Source organism: Clarias gariepinus, chromosome 3 (assembly GCF_024256425.1).
Source record: "Clarias gariepinus isolate MV-2021 ecotype Netherlands chromosome 3, CGAR_prim_01v2, whole genome shotgun sequence".
Classification (NCBI taxonomy): Eukaryota; Metazoa; Chordata; class Actinopteri; order Siluriformes; family Clariidae; genus Clarias; species Clarias gariepinus.
The window spans coordinates 27636414-27657501 of record NC_071102.1 but is presented as its reverse complement, the minus strand read 5'-3'; the positions used below and the strand labels follow the sequence as shown (position 1 = coordinate 27657501).

General features: G+C 34.3%; 3 protein-coding genes across 7 annotated transcripts in view; 2 read left to right on the top strand and 1 right to left on the bottom strand.

Moving 5' to 3' along the window:
• Positions 1–11855, top strand: part of LOC128518360 (uncharacterized) — a 38119-nt gene extending 26264 nt beyond the window's left edge. Inside the window, exons 30-42 of the mRNA XM_053491436.1 lie at positions 1186–1335; positions 1411–1548; positions 3131–3280; positions 3356–3493; positions 4841–4990; positions 5066–5203; positions 6730–6879; positions 6955–7092; positions 8489–8638; positions 8714–8851; positions 10364–10513; positions 10589–10726; positions 11592–11855. Of these exons, the coding sequence (XP_053347411.1) occupies positions 1186–1335; positions 1411–1548; positions 3131–3280; positions 3356–3493; positions 4841–4990; positions 5066–5203; positions 6730–6879; positions 6955–7092; positions 8489–8638; positions 8714–8851; positions 10364–10513; positions 10589–10726; positions 11592–11597 (1734 nt within the window). The 3' untranslated portion in view covers positions 11598–11855. The remainder of the gene's footprint in view (positions 1–1185; positions 1336–1410; positions 1549–3130; positions 3281–3355; positions 3494–4840; positions 4991–5065; positions 5204–6729; positions 6880–6954; positions 7093–8488; positions 8639–8713; positions 8852–10363; positions 10514–10588; positions 10727–11591) is intronic.
• A 1014-nt stretch (positions 11856–12869) lies between these two features.
• Positions 12870–16797, top strand: clxn (calaxin). 2 transcript variants are annotated; one of them, XM_053491521.1, is made up of 6 exons: positions 12870–12985; positions 15525–15680; positions 15812–15916; positions 16007–16158; positions 16261–16365; positions 16660–16797. In XM_053491521.1, exons 1-6 carry the CDS (start codon positions 12964–12966, stop codon positions 16708–16710), a joined length of 591 nt encoding a protein of 196 aa, XP_053347496.1. In that variant the 5' UTR covers positions 12870–12963; the 3' UTR covers positions 16711–16797. The 2 variants fall into 2 exon arrangements, with proteins under 2 accessions (XP_053347496.1, XP_053347495.1); XM_053491520.1 differs by lacking the exon at positions 12870–12985 and adding an exon at positions 13616–13991.
• Positions 16647–20744, bottom strand: rbm48 (RNA binding motif protein 48). 4 transcript variants are annotated; one of them, XR_008357722.1, is made up of 6 exons: positions 20611–20744; positions 18612–18802; positions 18384–18529; positions 17733–18271; positions 17389–17547; positions 16787–16877 (listed from the first exon to the last, which is right to left on the bottom strand). XR_008357722.1 is itself a non-coding variant. In XM_053491518.1 (5 exons), the coding sequence occupies exons 1-5, from the start codon at positions 20731–20733 to the stop codon at positions 16794–16796; spliced, it is 1083 nt and encodes a 360-aa protein (XP_053347493.1). In that variant the 5' UTR covers positions 20734–20744; the 3' UTR covers positions 16647–16793. The 4 variants fall into 4 exon arrangements, 2 of the variants coding, with proteins under 2 accessions (XP_053347493.1, XP_053347494.1); XR_008357723.1 differs by having other exon boundaries at positions 16793–16877; positions 17397–17547; XM_053491518.1 differs by lacking the exon at positions 17389–17547 and having other exon boundaries at positions 16647–16877.
• Positions 20745–21088: the final 344 nt, after the last annotated feature.

Sequence of the window (21088 nt, the reverse complement as noted above, 5' to 3'; positions counted from 1 at the left end):
TTTTTTATTTATATCTACATAAAAGGTTGTTGAAACTGGTTAGTTTCTGTTATCACACATGGTTTGATATACAGTAAATTGTCATTCCACCACTTTTAAGTCGATTTTTTTTTCTTGCAGTACAATACTAAGAAAGTGTAAATTCTTTAATAGTGAACACTTTTCAGTGTGGAAAAATTTAAAAGCTTAGATTAGTCTTAGATTATGTAGTGCATCTGAAAAAAAGGTTCATGTGAGTGAGTTATTTCTATAGAAACAATAACTTATTATAAGAAGCACATTAATAACTGTGGCTTGCTGTAAAGCGGACACTGTTGTCTGAACACCCATTTTATATAAAATTAGTCAACAGCTCCTGACCAACCAGATTTACTAACAGCAAATGTATTTGAAAACAAACTTTTCTTTTCTATAACTTTTTATTTATTTATTATTTATTAATGTGTGAATATGAAAGGCAATGTGTTGGGAAATCTGATAAAATTCTACTAGGAAAAAATATTGTGCATTTCTCTTAAGAAATGTCAAATTAATATTCTTTGATAAAATGATTTTTTTTAAACTACCTTTGCATTTTTTACACAAACTGCGATTAGATTATTTAAAATTCAAATTCAAATTTTATTTGTCACATGCACAGTCATACACAGTATGATATGCAGTGAAATGCTTATACGACTGCTCATGACCTTAAAAATTTAAAAACAATTAACGAGAAATAAGAAATAAATAGCTGAAACAATAAGAAAATAGGACAAAATATAAAAATTTTCAAAAAGTATAATAAAATATATAAGAAATAAAAAAAAAACCTATCTGTAAAAAAACAAAATAGCAAGTTTAAATGGAAATAAAAATGGAAATAAATGGAAATGTCCAGACATGTCCAAATGTGCATGTATGTGCAAATGTGCGATGTCCAGAAATGGAAATGTCCAGAAAGTGTGCAAATGTGCATGATTTAGCAATTCACTACTTTTCAGTTATTTCTCACACATTTATATGCATTGTGACATGCCCCTGGAATTTTACAGCTATTAGAGTTACCTAACAATTACCTATTTTTTTAAACATCTACATTTCCTCAAGTTGTCTGGCTGTGTTCTCATCTACAGTACCATATATCTATTGTTTAATCCATAAGTTTTTTAAGCTAACCCTGCTGGCCCCATGATACTTGCACAGGAGGAAGAGAAAAATGCCCCTGCTCCCCTGGTAAAGTCTGATGATTCTTCTGTGTCTGTGGTTCACTGTGACAACATCTATACCTGCCCTGATGGGACGACGTGCTGCAGGACTCCTTATGGACAGTGGACATGCTGCCCATTCACTGTGGTTGGTATTTTCTCAGAAAATCATGACTGTGGTAGATTAGTGAGTGTGATCTTAACATTTTGTCTGATGCTTTAGGGTCAGTGCTGCCCTGATGGGATCCACTGCTGCCCCTTTGGTTATCACTGTGACAGCACGTCTACTCAGTGTTTAAGAGGAGCACTGAGGTTTCCTGCAGCTAAACAGATTGCTGCCATGCAGAGCAACAGCATTCAGGTACACGGCAGAACAATTACCTTCTCTTTTTCTTTACTAAAGTGTTACACAAATAATATGTCCTAAGATTCTGGACAAACATTAGCAAACTACAAGCCTTGAAAAGAGTAGATGTATAGAGAGGGAAACATAGGTTATGAATCAAATCTTTGACCTGGGATAGGTAATATTTGTGATAATGTTAAGAATAAAATCAAATAAAATGTGCTGTTATGGATATATTTCATATATTTTATGAAAAACTAAAATAAGGGTTTTGCTTGACTAGATTGACTGTAAGGGTAATTAATAATAATTGTTACATTTTTATTGACTAAAACTAGACTGAAATACTTAAAGGTTCCTCTGAATAAAACTAGACTAAAGTGTCCGGACTTTTAGACTACAACTTGACTAAAACAAAAATAGGATAAGATTGACTAAATATTATAAAAACGAACAGGGACATTTATCCCAGGAATAAGACTTAAATTAAAATTGAAAATAGCTGACAGAATTAACACTACACTGTTATCTAAAATGCTGTTATATAAAATGAGTCAACAGCTCCTGACCAACCAGATCCAAGAATTCAGCAGTGCTGGGATTTTACTAACGGCAAACGTGTTTGTTTCATTAAAAAAACTTAAGTGTATTTTGTGCATGTTTGATCAACTGACACTATTTCTGTAATTTTCCAGTTTTTTATCTACACATTGAATAGACATCATTACTAGACATGTTTAAGGGTCAGTGTGGTATCCCTCCTTAGGTCCATGTATTGACAAAGACAAACAAAAAAAGCAATGTATAAGAAATTGTTCTTTTATTATTAAATTTTTTTAAAAAGCTATTTATGTGCAAGAATATTAATAGCGTGGCAAAATCTTATCAAGTTGTATTAGAATCAAATATTCTGTATTTCTCTTACTGAATGTGAAATTAATTTTCTTTAATAACTTCTAGACTGATTATTTGCTTTGCAACAACCTTTGCATTTTTCGAATAAGCACTTAAGTGATTTAGTGGTGAAAAGAAGTCAATTTAAAGTGCAAAATAAGCAATCATTAGAATGATTTAGCAATTTCCAATTGCTTTCCAATTATATTCCAATTGCTTCACAAACAGTAATAGAAATGTTCAAATTAGTTTAACAGATATTACAGTTACCTAACAATTACAGTACAGACTTTTCAACACTTTTTTGACCATCTACATTGAGATATCTGGAATGGCTTCCAGACAAAAACATATGAAGAGATACTGTTATAAATATCTGGATCATGAACACTTTTCAGTAGTGGAAAAATTTAAAAGCTTTATGTCTAACTGTTACAATGCACTGACACCGGTTCAAAATAAGCAATGAATAATTTAGCAATTTACTATTTTTAATCGTTTCAGAAACAGGAATAGAAATGTTGAAATTCATTTTACAGCAACAGTGTTAGAGTTACATAACAATTATTTAATTTTCAACACTTCTTTTAACCACCTACATTTCCTTAAGTTGTCTAGATGTGTGCTCATCTACCATGTGTCTTATTGCTTAATCCATAAGTATTTTAATTTAACCCTGGCTGGCCCTTTGATACTTGCACAGGAGGAAGAGAAAAATGCCCCTGCTCCCCTGGTGAAGTCTGATGATTCTTCTGTGTCTGTGGTTCACTGTGACAACATCTATACCTGCCCTGATGGGACGACGTGCTGCAGGACTCCTTATGGACAGTGGACATGCTGCCCATTCACTGTGGTTGGTATTTTCTCAGAAAATCATGACTGTGGTAGATTAGTGAGTGTGATCTTAACATTTTGTCTGATGCTTTAGGGTCAGTGCTGCCCTGATGGGATCCACTGCTGCCCCTTTGGTTATCACTGTGACAGCACGTCTACTCAGTGTTTAAGAGGAGCACTGAGGTTTCCTGCAGCTAAACAGATTGCTGCCATGCAGAGCAACAGCATTCAGGTACACGGCAGAACAATAAACAGCTCCCTTTCTTTAATGAAGTGTTACACAGATTCGGGGGTGGAAAAATGAAAAAGCCGACACTGACACTGGTGACTATTTCCAGTAAAAAAGGTAAAAGTATTTTTGCAGAAAACGTCACAATATCAATAATGGGTTTGTTATTAGTCTTAGATTATGTAGTGCATCTGTCAAACAAGCTCATGTAGTTGAGTTGTTTCTATAAAAACAATAACGTATTATAGGCAGCACATTTTCCATATATTTCATATGGCATATATGTACAGCTAATTTATATATTTGTTATATGCTATATTTTAAATTTTGTTGTTTGTTTTTTATCTGCAGGTAAGTTTTTCTATATTTTATTCTTATAATTATAATTCCCTAATTTGTTTCTTATTTATAATTTAGTTTGTAAGGTCACAAGCAGTTGTAATGTATAAGCATTTCATTGCATATGGTACTGTGTATGACTGTGTACAGTATGTAACAAATACAATTTGAATTTGAACTTGACATTTATAACTGTTGCTTGCTGTAAAGCTGACACTGTTATCTGAACTGCTACAGTATTATATAAAATCAGTCAACGACTCCTGACCAACCAGATCCAAGAATTCAGCAATGCTGTGGTTTTACTAACAACAAATGCGTTTGTTTAATTTAAAAAGCTTAAAAGTATTTTGTGCATGTTTGATCAACTAACACTATTTCTGTAATTTTCCTGTTTTTATCTACACATTCCATAGACATTATTACTAGACATGTTTGAAAGTATCCCTACCCACTGTTCGTCCACATTTTGACAAAGACCAAAAAAAAGCAATGTATAAGAAAAGCTTCTTTTATTATTACTAATTTTTTAAATGGTATTCATGTGCAAGAATATTAATAGCATGGTAAAATCTGATAAAGTTGTATTAGAATAAAATATTTTGATTTTCTCTTACTAAATGTGAAATTAATTTGCTTAAAGAACTTCTAGGCTGATTCTTTGCACTTTAACAACCATTGCCTTTTTTCAGACAACTGCTTTAGTGATTTAGTGATGAAAAGAAGTCAACTTAAAGTTCAAAAAAGTTCAAAAAAGTTCAAAAGTTCAAAATAAGCAATGAATGATTTAGCAATTCACTATTTTCCAAACGTTTCACAAAAAGTAATAGAAATTTTAAAATCCATTTTACAGCTATTACTGTTACCTAACAATTTCATAATTTCTTTAAACACTTTTTAATCATCTACATTTCCTTAAGTTGTCTAGACGTGTGCTAATCTACCATATATCTATTGTTTAATCCATAAGTTTTTTAAGCTAACCCTGCTGGCCCCCTGATACTTGCACAGGAGGAAGAGAAAAATGCCCCTGCTCCCCTGGTGAAGTCTGATGATTCTTCTGTGTCTGTGGTTCACTGTGACAACATCTATACCTGCCCTGATGGGACGACGTGCTGCAGGACTCCTTATGGACAGTGGACATGCTGCCCATTCACTGTGGTTGGTATTTTCTCAGAAAATCATGACTGTGGTAGATTAGTGAGTGTGATCTTAACATTTTGTCTGATGCTTTAGGGTCAGTGCTGCCCTGATGGGATCCACTGCTGCCCCTTTGGTTATCACTGTGACAGCACGTCTACTCAGTGTTTAAGAGGAGCACTGAGGTTTCCTGCAGCTAAACAGATTGCTGCCATGCAGAGCAACAGCATTCAGGTACACGGCAGAACAATTACCTTCTCTCTTTCTTTACTAAAGTTTTACACAAAAAATATGTTCCAAGATTCTGGACAAACATTAGCAAACTACAAGCCTTGAAAAGAGTAGGTTTACTGTATAGAGGAGGAAACATAGGTTATGAATCAAATCTTTGACCTGGGATAGGTAATATTTGTGATCATGTTAAGAATAAAATTGAATAAAATGTGCTGTTATGGATATATTTCATATATTTTATGAAACATTAAAATAAGGGTTTTGCTTGACAAGATTGACTGTAAGGGTAATTAATAATAATTATTTCTAAGATGTTAAATTTTTATTGACTAAAACTAGACTGAAATACTTAAAGGTTCCTCTGAATAAAACTAGACTAAAATGTCCGGACTTTTAGACTACAACTTGACTAAAAAAAAAATAGGATAAGATTGACTAAATATTATAAAAACGAACAGGGACATTTATCCCAGGAATAAAACTTAAATTAAAATTGAAAATAGCTGACAGAATTAACACTACACTGTTATCTAAAATGCTGTTATATAAAATGAGTCAACAGCTCCTGACCAACCAGATCCAAGAATTCAGCAGTGCTGGGATTTTACTAACGGCAAACGTGTTTGTTTCATTAAAAAAACTTAAGTGTATTTTGTGCATGTTTGATCAACTGACACTATTTCTGTAATTTTCCTGTTTTTTATCTACACATTGAATAGACATCATTACTAGACATGTTTAAGGGTCAGTGTGGTATCCCTCCTTAGGTCCATGTATTGACAAAGACCAACAAAAAAAGAAATGTATAAGAAATTGTTCTTTTATTATTTAAATTTTTTAAAAAGCTATTTATGTGCAAGAATATTAATAGCGTGGCAAAATCTTATCAAGTTGTATTAGAATCAAATATTCTGTATTTCTCTTACTGAATGTGAAATTAATTTTCTTTAATAACTTCTAGACTGATTATTTGCTTTGCAACAACCTTTGCATTTTTCGAATAAGCACTTAAGTGATTTAGTGATGAAAATAAGTCAATTTAAAGTGCAAAATAAGCAATCATCAGAATGATTTAGCAATTTCTAATTCCTTTCCAATTATATTTCAATTGCTTCACAAACAGTAATAGAAATGTTCAAATTAGTTTAACAGATATTACAGTAACCTAACAATTACAGTACAGACTTTTCAACACTTTTTTGACCATCTACATTGGGATATCTGGAATGGCTTTATGTTTAGACAAAAACATATGAAGAGATACTGTTATAAATATCTGGATCATGAACACTTTTCCGTAGTGGAAAACTATTTTTAATCGTTTCAGAAACAGGAATAGAAATGTTGAAATTCATTTTACAGCAACAGTATTAGAGTTACATAACAATTATTTAATTTTCAACACTTCTTTTAACCACCTACATTTCCTTAAGTTGTCTAGATGTGTGCTCATCTACCATGTGTCTTATTGCTTAATCTGTAAGTATTTTAATTTAACCCTGGCTGGCCCTCTGATACTTGCACAGGAGGAAGAGAAAAATGCCCCTGCTCCCCTGGTGAAGTCTGATGATTCTTCTGTGTCTGTGGTTCACTGTGACAACATCTATACCTGCCCTGATGGGACGACGTGCTGCAGGACTCCTTATGGACAGTGGACATGCTGCCCATTCACTGTGGTTGGTATTTTCTTAGAAAATCATGACTGTGGTAGATTAGTGAGTGTGATCTTAACATTTTGTCTGATGCTTTAGGGTCAGTGCTGCCCTGATGGGATCCACTGCTGCCCCTTTGGTTATCACTGTGACAGGACGTCTACTCAGTGTTTAAGAGGAGCACTGAGGCTTCCTGCAGCTAAACAGATTGCTGCCATGCAGAGCAACAGCATTCAGGTACACGACACAACAATAAACATCTCCCTTTCTTTAATGAAGTGTTACACAGATTCGGGGGTGGAAAAATGAAAAAGCCGACACTGACACTGGTGACTATTTCCAATAAAAAAGGTTAAAAGTATTTTTGCAGAAAACGTCACAATATCAATAGTGTGTTTGTTATTAGTCTTAGATTATGTAGTGCACCTCTCAAACAAGCTCATGTAATTGAGTTGTTTCTATAGAAACAATAACGTATTATATAGGCAGCACATTTTCCATATATTTCATATGGCATATATGTACAGCTATTATATATATATATATATATATATATATATATATATATATATATATATATATATATATATATATATATATATGCTATATTTTACATTTTGTTGTTCTATTTTTCTCTGCAGGTAAGTTTTTTTTATATTTTATTCCTATAATTATAATTCCCTAATTTGTTTCTTATTTATAATTTAGTTTGTAAGGTCACAAGCGGTTGTAATGTATAAGCATTTCATTGCATATGGTACTGTGTATGACTGTGTACAGTATGTAACAAATACAATTTGAATTTAAACTTGACATTTATAACTGTTGCTTGCTGTAAAGCTGACACTGTTATCTGAACTGCTACAGTATTATATAAAATCAGTCAACGACTCCTGACCAACCAGATCCAAGAATTCAGCAATGCTGTGGTTTTACTAACAACAAATGCGTTTGTTTAATTTAAAAAGCTTAAGAGTATTTTGTGCATGTTTGATCAACTAACACTATTTCTGTAATTTTCCTGTTTTTATCTACACATTCCATAGACATTATTACTAGACATGTTTGAAAGTATCCCTACCCACTGTTCGTCCACATTTTGACAAAGACCAAAAAAAAGCAATGTATAAGAAAAGCTTCTTTTATTATTACTAATTTTTTAAATGGTATTCATGTGCAAGAATATTAATAGCATGGTAAAATCTGATAAAGTTGTATTAGAATAAAATATTTTGATTTTCTCTTACTAAATGTGAAATTAATTTGCTTAAATAACTTCTAGGCTGATTCTTTGCACTTCAACAACCATTGCCTTTTTTCAGACAACTGCTTTAGTGATTTAGTGATGAAAAGAAGTCAACTTAAAGTTAAAAAAAGTTCAAAAGTTCTAAATTAGCAATGAATGATTTAGCAATTCACTATTTTCCAAACGTTTCACAAAAAGTAATAGAAATTTTAAAATCCATTTTACAGCAATTACTGTTACCTAACAATTTCATAATTTCTTTAAACACTTTTTAATCATCTACATTTCCTCAAGTTGTCTAGAAGTGTGCTAATCTACCATATATCGTATTGTTTAATCCATAAGTTTTTTAAGCTAACCCTGGCTAGCCCCCTGATACTTGCACAGGAGGAAGAGAAAAATGCCCCTGCTCCCCTGGTGAAGTCTGATGATTCTTCTGTGTCTGTGGTTCACTGTGACAACATCTATACCTGCCCTGATGGGACGACGTGCTGCAGGACTCCTTATGGACAGTGGACATGCTGCCCATTCACTGTGGTTGGTATTTTCTTAGAAAATCATGACTGTGGTAGGTTAGTGAGTGTGATCTTAACATTTTGTTTGATGCTTTAGGGTCAGTGCTGCCCTGATGGGATCCACTGCTGCCCCTTTGGTTATCACTGTGACAGCACGTCTACTCAGTGTTTAAGAGGAGCACTGAGGTTTCCTGCAGCTAAACAGATTGCTGCCATGCAGAGCAACAGCATTCAGGTACACGGCAGAACAATTACCTTCTCTCTTTCTTTACTAAAGTTTTACACAAAAAATATGTTCTAAGATTCTAAACATAATAGCAAACTACAAGCCTTGAAAAGAGTAGGTGTACTGTATAGAGGAGAAAACATAGGTTATGAATCAAATCTTTGACCTGGGATAGGTAATATTTGTGATCATGTTAAGAATAAAATCAAATAAAATGTGCTGTTATGGATATATGTCATATATTTTATGAAAAATTAAAATAAGGGTTTTGCTTGACAAGATTGACTGTAAGGGTAATTAATAATAATTATTTCTAAGATGTTAAATTTTTATTGACTAAAACTAGACTGAAATACTTAAAGGTTCCTCTGAATAAAACTAAAGTGTCCGGACTTTTAGACTACAACTTGACTAAAACAAAAATAGGATAAGATTGACTAAATATTATAAAAACGAACAGGGACATTTATCCCAGGAATAAAACTTAAATTAAAATTGAAAATAGCTGACAGAATTAACACTACACTGTTATCTAAAATGCTGTTATATAAAATGAGTCAACAGCTCCTGACCAACCAGATCCAAGAATTCAGCAGTGCTGGGATTTTACTAACTTTCATTAAAAAAACTTAAGTGTATTTTGTGCATGTTTGATCAACTGACACTATTTCTGTAATTTTCCTGTTTTTTATCTACACATTGAATAGACATCATTACTAGACATGTTTAAGGGTCAGTGTGGTATCCCTCCTTAGGTCCATGTATTGACAAAGACCAACAAAAAAAAAAAAAGCAATGTATATGAAATTGTTCTTTTATTATTTAAAGTTTTAAAAAGCTATTTATGTGCAAGAATGTTAATAGCGTGGCAAAATCTTATCAAGTTGTATTAGAATCAAATATTCTGTATTTCTCTTACTGAATGTGAAATTAATTTTCTTTAATAACTTATAGACTGATTATTTGCTTTGCAACAACTTTTGCATTTTTCGAATAAGCACTTAAGTGATTTAGTGGTGAAAAGAAGTCAATTTAAAGTGCAAAATAAGCAATCATCAGAATGATTTAGCAATTTCCAATTGCTTTCCAATTATATTCCAATTGCTTCACAAACAGTAATAGAAATGTTCAAATTAGTTTAACAGATATTACAGTAACCTAACAATTACAGTACAGACTTTTCAACACTTTTTTGACCATCTACATTGGGATATCTGGAATGGCTTCATGTTAAGACAAAAACATATGAAGAGATACTGTTATAAATATCTGGATCATGAACACTTTTCAGTAGTGGAAAACAATTTTTTTAATCGTTTCAGAAACAGGAATAGAAATGTTGAAATTCATTTTACAGCAACAGTATTAGAGTTACATAACAATTATTTAATTTTCAACACTTCTTTTAACCACCTACATTTCCTTAAGTTGTCTAGATGTGTGCTCATCTACCATGTGTCTTATTGCTTAATCCATAAGTATTTTAATTTAACCCTGGCTGGCCCTCTGATACTTGCACAGGAGGAAGAGAAAAATGCCCCTGCTCCCCTGGTGAAGTCTGATGATTCTTCTGTGTCTGTGGTTCACTGTGACAACATCTATACCTGCCCTGATGGGACGACGTGCTGCAGGACTCCTTATGGACAGTGGACATGCTGCCCATTCACTGTGGTTGGTATTTTCTCAGAAAATCATGACTGTGGTAGATTAGTGAGTGTGATCTTAACATTTTGTCTGATGCTTTAGGGTCAGTGCTGCCCTGATGGGATCCACTGCTGCCCCTTTGGTTATCACTGTGACAGGACGTCTACTCAGTGTTTAAGAGGAGCACTGAGGTTTCCTGCAGCTAAACAGATTGCTGCCATGCAGAGCAACAGCATTCAGGTACACGGCAGAACAATTACCTTCTCTTTTTCTTTAATAAACTTGTTCACAAATAATATGTCCTAAGATTCTAAACATAATAGCAGACTACAAGCCTTGAAAAGAGTGGGTGTATAGAGAAGGAAACATAGATTATAAATAATATCTGTGACCTGGAATACATAAGACTTGTGATCATATAAAAATATTGAATGGAATATGTTGTTATAGAAATTTAGGTTTTAGTATTTAACAATGGGGTGGTATGATTTATGTCAGACTATTACCAGCCCATATTTGATTACCTGTATATTTTGTTAATATAATATTATAATATATTAATTAATAATATAATATGTTAATAAATTTTTAATTGTTTGCTTGTTGTAGGAGACACTGAGACTTTACTGTATTTGTAATAGATTGGAATCACAGATTTTCTTGGAGATAAATTTTAAAATCTAGCTCAATCTAAATCAAATGATTTAAGTTACTATCTGACTTGAAATACCTATCGGACAAGTGACTATTGGACATGAAATAACTATCGGACAAGTGACTACCGGGCATAAAATAACTATTGGGGAAGTAACTATCAAACATGACTGCCTCGTCTTGTAAAGTCCAATCTTATGACATCTTTTTTGTTTTAGTGTTTTGCAATTTTCTTGTATCTGTTACAATCAACACTCAGCCTTTTCACTGAAATGTTGAGCTTGTGAGTCTAATAAAACAATATTTGCTTTTTAAAAATGAGAATATAGAATGCCTATGTCAGCCATCGAATTTATAATGACAGTTTAATGGAAAATAAATGAAAATATATTGTGTTGGTTGATAAACAAATCATGAAAGTAGCATCAATAACCACAGTTATTATCTGCAGGACTGATGCTGTCAGAACGAAACAGGCTGCTGACCTGACGGATTTCACTGTGAAGAGGAGAGTAAAGCCTGCTTAACTGATGTTCCTTTTATATGCAGTTTGTTATACAATATATAATTAATTACTTAGGTTTCATAGTTCTATTAATATTAATATCAATAGTTCTATTATTAATTTGTCATTTTAAAGTATTAATGAATTAATAAACGCAACAATGGATAAATGAGTGCATGCAAGAATTAAAAAAGAATTATTACAAAACTACATGCATTTTCTGCTTTCTTGTATGTAACATTGTTTACATAAGATTTATTTTGGTTTTATGCTCTTACTGACTTGTTTGTGCTTATATGGAAGTCTGAACAGGGAGGCTTCAAACAGCAAACTGTGTATTTGGGTTTTCGGATATGTAGAACAAAAGTTATCATTACTTTTAAAAAGGGTAAATTTTTACCATTACCAGAATATGAGAATGACATTTCAAATATCAGATCATGACATATTTTTGTAATTTTTTGTTCAGTTTGGGTAGTTGGTAAAAAATGAACTAAAGTTCAGTTCATTATATTGCCTAATGGCTAAAATACTCTGACCTTTTAAGTAAACCCTCTCCGGAAATCCTCAGTGGTCAGTTTTTCAAGTTTACAGTAAAACCCTTGAACTATCACATGTCCTTTCTTAGCATTGTATTCACATCACAGATCCCTTTTAGTCCCTCCACCCTCCAAGTCACAAGAAGATATGAAAGTCCTTTTGGAAATCTCAGTTTTTTTCTGCCTGTGTAAGATCATTAATCTAAAACCGAATCAGACATAGAACTTGTTACCAGCTAACAACTCTTCTGTATGGATCTCTCATAATGTATGAACTTGGCCGGGAGACCCGATTGGTTTCTGTGTTATGAGTAAGAGCCCAGAGATAGAAACAGACTGTGGGAAGGCTTGTGTGTACTTTCTGGGAAAATTCTTCCTAAGGCTTCCTCTTAATAAAGTCAATCTCATCTCAACGAGAACAATGAAAACAATATATATCTTCTTTTCTTTTCGATTTAAAACATACTTTCTTTTCAACTCATTTTCTTTTTAACTCATTTTCTTTTTTTTTCAATTAATTAATTAATCAAAACGGAGTTACACTTAATCAACAACCCCCACTGTCACCCCCACAACTAACTGAACACATAAAGCTAAGAATCTTGAAGTGAATTATGCAATCCAAACTTTAGGATTTATTCTAAATTAAGAGATTTTGGGGTCATCAGCTGACAACATTTTATTGCCACATAACGTTGCTGAGCTCAGACGGCTTGTACAGTGGGCACTATGTATGATGTGTACATTGCTTCTCGCCCTGATGTGTCCATCACTCTGGAATGAATGAATATGCTGTAGCAGGTAGGTAAAATAACAGTATACAGTACAGTATATTATTGACAATAACATAAAATATTGGCAATATGTAAATGTTTGCAGACCTGACTGTATGTTGCATTATGATATCACATACAATTCTGCACTACATATTCATTTTATGACCTTATTATTCTGTCAGTGCAAAAAAAAAAAAAAAATTATTAAAACCTTAACTTTTAAAACATTAGTATTCCAATACAAAATTAAATGTTATAGGAAAAAATGTCTGTATGGCAGAAAAAAGGTATTTTATAAAATTAAATATGCGACCACTATATAGAGTACAGTAAAATGTATGGACATGTTGTTTTCTACATTATAGAACATTACTGGTATTTATTTTTTCCAAAACCATGAAATGACATGAAATAGCTGTATGTTATTACATAACAAAAAGTCACTTGTTATTTTAAAATGTGAAGGTCAGCTGTTCTGACAATATTTCCTGCAAGAACAGTAACATCAAGTGCATTTGGGAAACCCATCAAGCACCATAATGAAACTTTCTCTCATGAAACTCATTCCAGGAACGCAAAACCAAAACTTAACTCTGCTACAGACGGGAAGTTCATTTAGAGTTACCAGCCTCAGATATCACCAATTAATAAACAGAACCTCAAATTAGAACTGTTGTGAAGGTTTTACAGAGGACAAGTAGCAGACTTATCTCAATACTGTTCAAAAAAGATTATTGTATATTTTGGATGCCCTTAGAATTGTTTGAATAAAAGTATTTAAGGCATAATTTGTCGTGGTTTATGAATAGTTTTGTTGTAGTCGTAGAGCGAGACATCTTCTAGAACTTTCAGGATTCAGTCAGAAAGAAGAGATGTAGGTTTTTATCGCCCCCTAGAGGCGGATTGGAGTTTCCATGGCAACCGATCGTCAACAACATACGCGTGTGTTTTAAGCATGCCAGAGATGTCCGCGCTGAGCAGGAAGTTAATTCAAAACTTGGCAGAATCTTTGTCTAAACAAGTTAAACACTGTAAGTACAGTACATTGTTCCACATGATGTATCTAAATGTTACTCTGTAACCTTGATTTTCCTTATTCTCATCTGTTTCTGCATGGATCAGGTTTCCTCGCTGCCCTCACACACACTCCATGGCTCGTGCATGACTGCTGCATTTCATATACTATTGCATGTCTTGTGCTTTATAAAACAAGTGTGTTAGCATATTAATATGCTATTTAAATATAACCATTTGTGTTCTGTTTATGAATATAAATAGTGATGCATTATTTGCTATATGATTGGAAATATTGTCATTTTGTTCTCTGTCCTGTGTGTGAATTATTGCACTTCAGGGGCATCATAGTCACACACAACATTAAAATATTAAGAACCTGAGCCATGGCTAAAATATTCTGAAAACCCACTCAGGAAACCCTCAGGGGCCAGTTCTGCTAGTTTACAATAAAACCATTGAACTATCACATGATAGCATTGTAGTCACATGACACAAGTTCCCTTTGGGTCCCTCCACCCTCCAAGTCACAAGACTTGCCTTTTGAGCATGCACAGTTGGGATGTCATGTGCACGCACGTGTAGAAACAACTCCCTTATGTTCAGGATCTCTCACAAAGCTTTCCCGAAAAATTGACAGCTCTGATATGCCTATTACTTAGCAGCATAGATAGCTATATACATTGAGTGAACCTGTGGTTTTAATAACCGCTTGTTTGCTATTCTCTCTATTTAAGACCCCCTTTAAATAGAGAGAACGGCAAACATGCAGGCTTTTTTGGAGCTTGGCTGTAAGGATTTATCCATTTAAGCGTCCAGAGCTCAGACACTGATGCTGAAAAGGACTGGTGTGTTCCAGTTCATTCCAAAGATGCTTGATAGGGCCGAGATCAGGAGTTTGTGCAGGAAACCTACGTATGCTCCTCCACTCCAACCCACTGGGTTCTTCCAGCCAACAGTTGGGAAGGACTTTATTTAACTATGATGGTCAGGTGTCCACAAATTTTTGGCCATAGAGTGAACATGATACACATTCATTTAAAAGCATATTAGATTTCAAAAAAAATTTGCCTTGCTTAAGAAAAAACATATTTACTGGATGTTGTTGCCATTTAAATTTATTTTTCAAAAATGAATTTAACATTTAACAATGTCTTATTTGCACTCTAATGCAGCACAAAATAAATTACTTTGTTTGTCTTTAATTTGTGTTACATTACAAAAACATAGATTTATTCAAGGTTGGCCATTTTAAATACAGAGGGGCCCCAAAAATGTATACACACTTTAACACCTTTGTTTATTTTTTTCAAAACTTGAATAAAAATTATTGCAGCAACATGTAAAATGATGTTTATGTACTGTGTATAATTTTTGTGCATATTTTAAAGTTAAAGTGTGTATAAATTTTTTAAGCCCTTCTTTTTGAATAAAATCTAAAATGTGAATAAAAAGATATTCTTTTATAGTTAACTGTTATCATACACATAAATAATTGTCAGTTTTTATTCCAAGTTATACAAACTGGCCACATTCTTCTTGCTTTGCAGTTAATAAAACCGAAGTGGAGTGCCTGATCCGGCTGTTTAATGCACTGCTGGGAGAACAGACTGAGAGAAAAGCGGCACACGGACTGGACCGGGGCAAATTCCGTAACATTCTACACAACACATTTGGTCTGACCGATGACATGATCATGGACCGAGGTCAGTTCATGGAGTGTTTTAAATATAACTTAAGCTTTTACGATCAGATTTTTTAAGTTTTCTCTCTAGAACATCTAATTAGATTTTCATTTAAAAAGGCAAGAATTCACCTTTAAATTTATCTGTCTCAGTTTTTCGTGCCTTTGACAAGGACAACGATAGCTACATTAATGTTAAAGAGTGGATAGAAGGACTAGCGGTCTTCCTCCGTGGCACACTGGATGAGAAAATAAAATGTAAGATAAATAAACGCTTTCTTCAGTGCAATTAATTATAATCACAGTCCTCACTATGACATTACATCCTCTGCTTTATTCTGGCTGCAGTCTGTTTTGACGTGTACGACCTGAATGGGGACAGCTACGTATCTCGAGAGGAAATGTTTCACATGCTGAAGAACAGCCTGATCAGACAGCTGACTGAGGAAGACCCAGATGAAGGAATTAAGGACCTTGTTGAAATAGTACTAAAGAAAATGGTAAGGGAATGTATACGACAATGTATCTAGAGAGAAAGGGAGGGAGAGATCTAAAATACGACAGTTTACCTAAGATGTATTCTGCAACTGATTTTTGTCCAGGATTACGACCACGACAGCAGGCTTTCATATTCAGACTTCGAAAAGGCTGTGAGAGATGAAAGTCTGTTATTAGAGGCTTTTGGATCTTGCCTTCCTGACACAAAGGTACAAATAACACAATCACACACTTTTAAAAGTGTTAGGAATGTAGCTGCAGTCTCCTAAGGAGCCCTTTGTTGCCTGTGAGGTAAACCGCAGTACAACACTAACAAGCCTCGTATTTCTTCCTAAACAACTCCAATAATGCAATGTGACACAGTGCCTGTTTTCAAAATTGCTTTACAGTATTACTGAACCAACGATCTTTAATGATGTAAAAAAAGAGATACACAAATAGTATGGTATTTATCTTTTTTATTAACAACTAATATACTTCCTTCTTTTCTTTTTTTTTTACAGAGTATACATGCATTTGAGCAATATGCATTCCAGGATTCACTGAGGCCCTGAATCTTTTAAAAAACAAGGTTTTAAAACCAAACCCAGCTCCCGTACAACACTGTGTTACTCTGTGAGACATGCAAGTGTGTGATTTAAATTCTTCTCCGGGGCTTTGTGGTGTTGGTGGTGGTGGTGGTGTTACTGGTGGTCTTTGTCTCTGTGGGAACTGATGAGACCTTTAAAAAAAAGAAAAAGAAAGAAAATGCATTATAATAAAAACAAACAGCACAACTGGCTTCTGTCACATTTCCATTAAGAATTTAAATAATAATAATTGTCAAAAAAAAATAGTATATACATTTTATATATAATGTTATCATAATATTTGATCTTGAGTACAAGCACCTGTTGTAGTATGTGAAGCCATGCAGGTTGCATTTCATCATTTGACTGTAACATGAACAGACTAAACCTGTATTACAAACTCATCAAAAAAATATATTTTAGGTGGTGTCTGTTTTATTGTCCTGTGATTTTTTTAGCTTTTTATTTTAATTTTAGCAAAGACAAAATGCAAAATTTTTGCAATAAACATCTTCTTTAGCAATATCTTGTTTTTTGTGAGTTTTGTTCCAGACTTTCTACCTAATTTACTATTAGCCAGTTCACGCAAATCTCTATTAGGGCACTTTCCCATTACATATACATTTAGGCATTTGGCAGACGCTCTTATCCAGAGCGACTTACATTTTTACCTCATTACACATTTGAGCAGTTGAGGGTTAAGGGCCTTACTCAAGGGCCCAACAGCGGCAACTTGGTGGTTGTGGGGTTTGAACCTAGGATCTTCCAACCTGCTCTCTAGACTCCCAGCTAGGAATGGATATAGCAGTACCCGGAATCGAACTTAATTAAAAAAGAATTGGCTGTTTTACAAAATAGTAAAAGATAGCAGAATCTAGAAATGTACATACAGTACAACATCCATAAAAAATACCAGGTCGGTCTCACACCTTCACCTTTTTAAATAGAGTAGAAAAAAATTACCCTGACGATTTATGTAACTGAGCAACTTGACACATGTAGCTTACCTTTGTCATTGTTTGCCTGATTAAGTTGGCCGTTATGTTTAATGAATTGTCCTCCATGTCCATTCTTTGTTGTTCTGGTAGTTTAGGTCCAACGAAAGGAGCATTTTTGTCCAAAATTCCCAACAAGTCTGTACTGTCTTCTGTTTTCCTCTTTCTGTTTTCCAAGCGTGCCGTCCTTGGTATAAACCTTGGCGCAGTGGATGGAGGATCTTTGGATTTTTTTGTGCTGTTTGGTTCTTCCTTGTCAACTGTGTTTAGCAAATCAGAGATCTTTTTTGAAGGTTCTGGGAAGGCTGGAATGAACTGGTGCAGAGAACCCATCTTATCCTCACTTGTTTGTATCCTGTGTGATTGAAATCCTCTAGAAGATAAACAGTGCTGTGGTGGTAAGGGTAAGAGTGGAAAGCCCAAATGAGTGCTGGGATTTGAAGTCTCTGTTTGAACACCGTCTCCATCTCCCCCTAAAGTAGATTCTGTTACCGATGATCCTTCAGGTTTTTTCAATCCTGTGGGTTCCTTTACACATTCTGTTTCTGTAACTAGTTTGTGTAAGACACTTTATTAGGCACAGAATGTCTTTAAAAAGCATTAGGTTCTTAAGCTTTTTAACATCAATCTAAAAACTGTGCTGTCAGTATTTCATCATGTTACCTGATTTTATACATGCTCTGTTTATGTATCTCCTCCTGTCTTGCAGCTTCTTTCTTATGTCTTCTACAGTCTCGTACTCAGGAGCATAACACACATGGAGTATCCCCCCGTAAAAGCTTTTTTCATCAGTGTTCCGCTTAGCAGCTCTGAAAAAACCCTACCCAATTAGTATAATACCAGGGAAGCTGTATTCATTAATCCTATAAGGCACCACAAACTGCGTCTCACCTTGCGCTTGTAAGTTTCTGGAACTTCATCAGATAGACTTCAGTGAATTCTTCAGCAGGATATTCATCAAGAACTCTATATTCCTCAATCACACCATAAAGTGCAAAAAGTTGCACCAGCTCAGTCATTACACCGATAGCAGGTACTCCTTGCACCAGAAGAAACCGAGACTCCAAGTTAATAGTGTACACCTAAGAGGAGACAAGGCAAAAATGTAACACGCAAATCACATGAAGAAACACTCTGTGTCTGAAGTACCTGTGTTTGAGCAAGGATGTGTAGAAATTGCACACTATACAGTACATGCTTTATCTACACATCAAGAATTTATTATTGTATGTTGTATGTATCTCACAGCACAGTAAAATTATTTGTTTTTCCAGTTCGGAGGCTGGGTCAGAGTGCAGTGTCAACCCGAATACAGATAGCATGCTTAAGGGCTTAACAGTGGCAAATTGGTGGTGCTGGGGCTTAAACCCATGACCTTCTGATCACTAACCCAGGGCCTTTACTGTTTTAGCCACCACTGCTCCACATACCATTTAATATGAAATATGAATCTGTCTATTGCTGTGTTCAATATGTTTAATTTTATTAAAATGTATGTTTTTATGGTAATCACTAAGGATTTCACATGTTCCATAATCACAACAACTGTTTCACATGTTCCATAATCACAAAAAAGGATGTAGTTCTGTAAAAGTAGCTGTGCTGAAAGGTAAAATATTGATCTTTTTTTATTTGCTATAGTGGTGGAAATTACAATCCACGATTATAATGTTATTTATATGGCAGTGTGGAGAGAGTCACTAATGATGTTAGTGGCCATTGATAGGCAAAGTTTTTTGTTTTAAGTCTTGCTGCTGGTCAAAACACTTTCTATGGTGCCTCTATATAAGGTGGTGAGGATTGTTGGGCCTGTGATGTGCTCACTTTGACTGTCAGAAAAGAAATGTGCAGGCACTGGTAAGCCTTTTTATCAAGAGAAGAGATATGTAGGGACCAGGTTAGGTCATCAGCAACCTGACGCGCCCCGGGAAATTGGTGCCATAAGATCGACGAAAATGCCTTCCACTGGGACAGGCTCGGGATCTGCCAAACCCTGACTAGAATAAAACAGATGCTCAAGCCGAGTAAATTAGTATTTTTACTTTTATATTTATTACTTTATTCTTATTGCTATAACCCTGCTTGACTTGACATTTGGACTGAAATTTAAACTTTAATAAAATGGCTAAAAATAATGCAAACTAAGCCTTTTTCCTTCTTCTTTGTTGTTTAACAGGGGTTGGAATCCAGTACTGCAAGTTACATTACCACCAACTGTAGGTCTCATCCTCCTTCATATTCTCTGCCTCTTAAAACCAATTTTTCAGGGCCATCCTTAAAAACGTCTAACGCATATTTTCTTGATTTTGTTCTTTGTCTTGAACTCTTCGTCTGCCTTATCCAGTACTTCCTCACACTCTTTCTTCTCGACATGTTTTTCCTCTTAATACCACTCTGGGTCTTTAGTTAAAGTTATGCACGTTGCATCACTGCCACCTTTAGATCTCTATCTAAAAGACTTTGAACATTGCCTTCTATTTGAAGACAACTAAACCTGACTCTAGCTCTTCAATAAATAGCTGGAATATTTCTAACCACAACTGACTAATTAAAAAAGGTATGGTTATTAGACTAATATTCAAACAGTTTTAATTTAAATATGTATTTAAGGGTGGTGTGAAATGTACTGTGCAGTAAAATAGATCTCTGTGTCGTGACTAGGGTTAGACTCTAAACCCATCTACTCTACATAAAACAGAAATATAGTTATCATTACAGTAGCTTACACTTACTGCTATTAAACTGTAAAAAAAAAAAAAATCTCTCATAACATAATGCAACTATAATGCATACTACACACCAACAAAACAGTATGCAGTACACTGTGTGCATACGTAATGGCATTTCCAACACTGCCCTTCAAATGTCAATAGCATAAAACCGAGCTGACCTTTACGGCTTTTAATCTTCTTCCCTCTCTGTACTTTGGTCTTGTATGACAAACTTTCTGTTGCTCATGATGTTTGTAAACTCGCGGTGTATCCCAAACAGAACTGCCCTCGGACGCCGCCATGTTTTCTCACAATCTTCTCAGCGCATGCGCGGAACGGAAAAAAGACGTTATAACCAATGCAGCATTCAAGTGCACCTGACATTGTCCATAAATTCGAGTATTAATTTTTTTTTTATGGCTTTATGTACTTTTAGTACTGTGAGATGCTAAATAAATTTATATAAACAGAATGTACTTGTTTATATAATAAAGACATTTTATCTATCTATCTAGTTTGTTTTTTGTTGTAAGGTTTCGAAAGTACTTTCAGTCGTGGTTATTATTCGGTTTTTAGTGCTAAGTTTAAGCGTTAACCATTTATTTTAGTAACCACTAGCTGAACCGCTAGCAGTTGATAAGGTTAATAGATTAATAA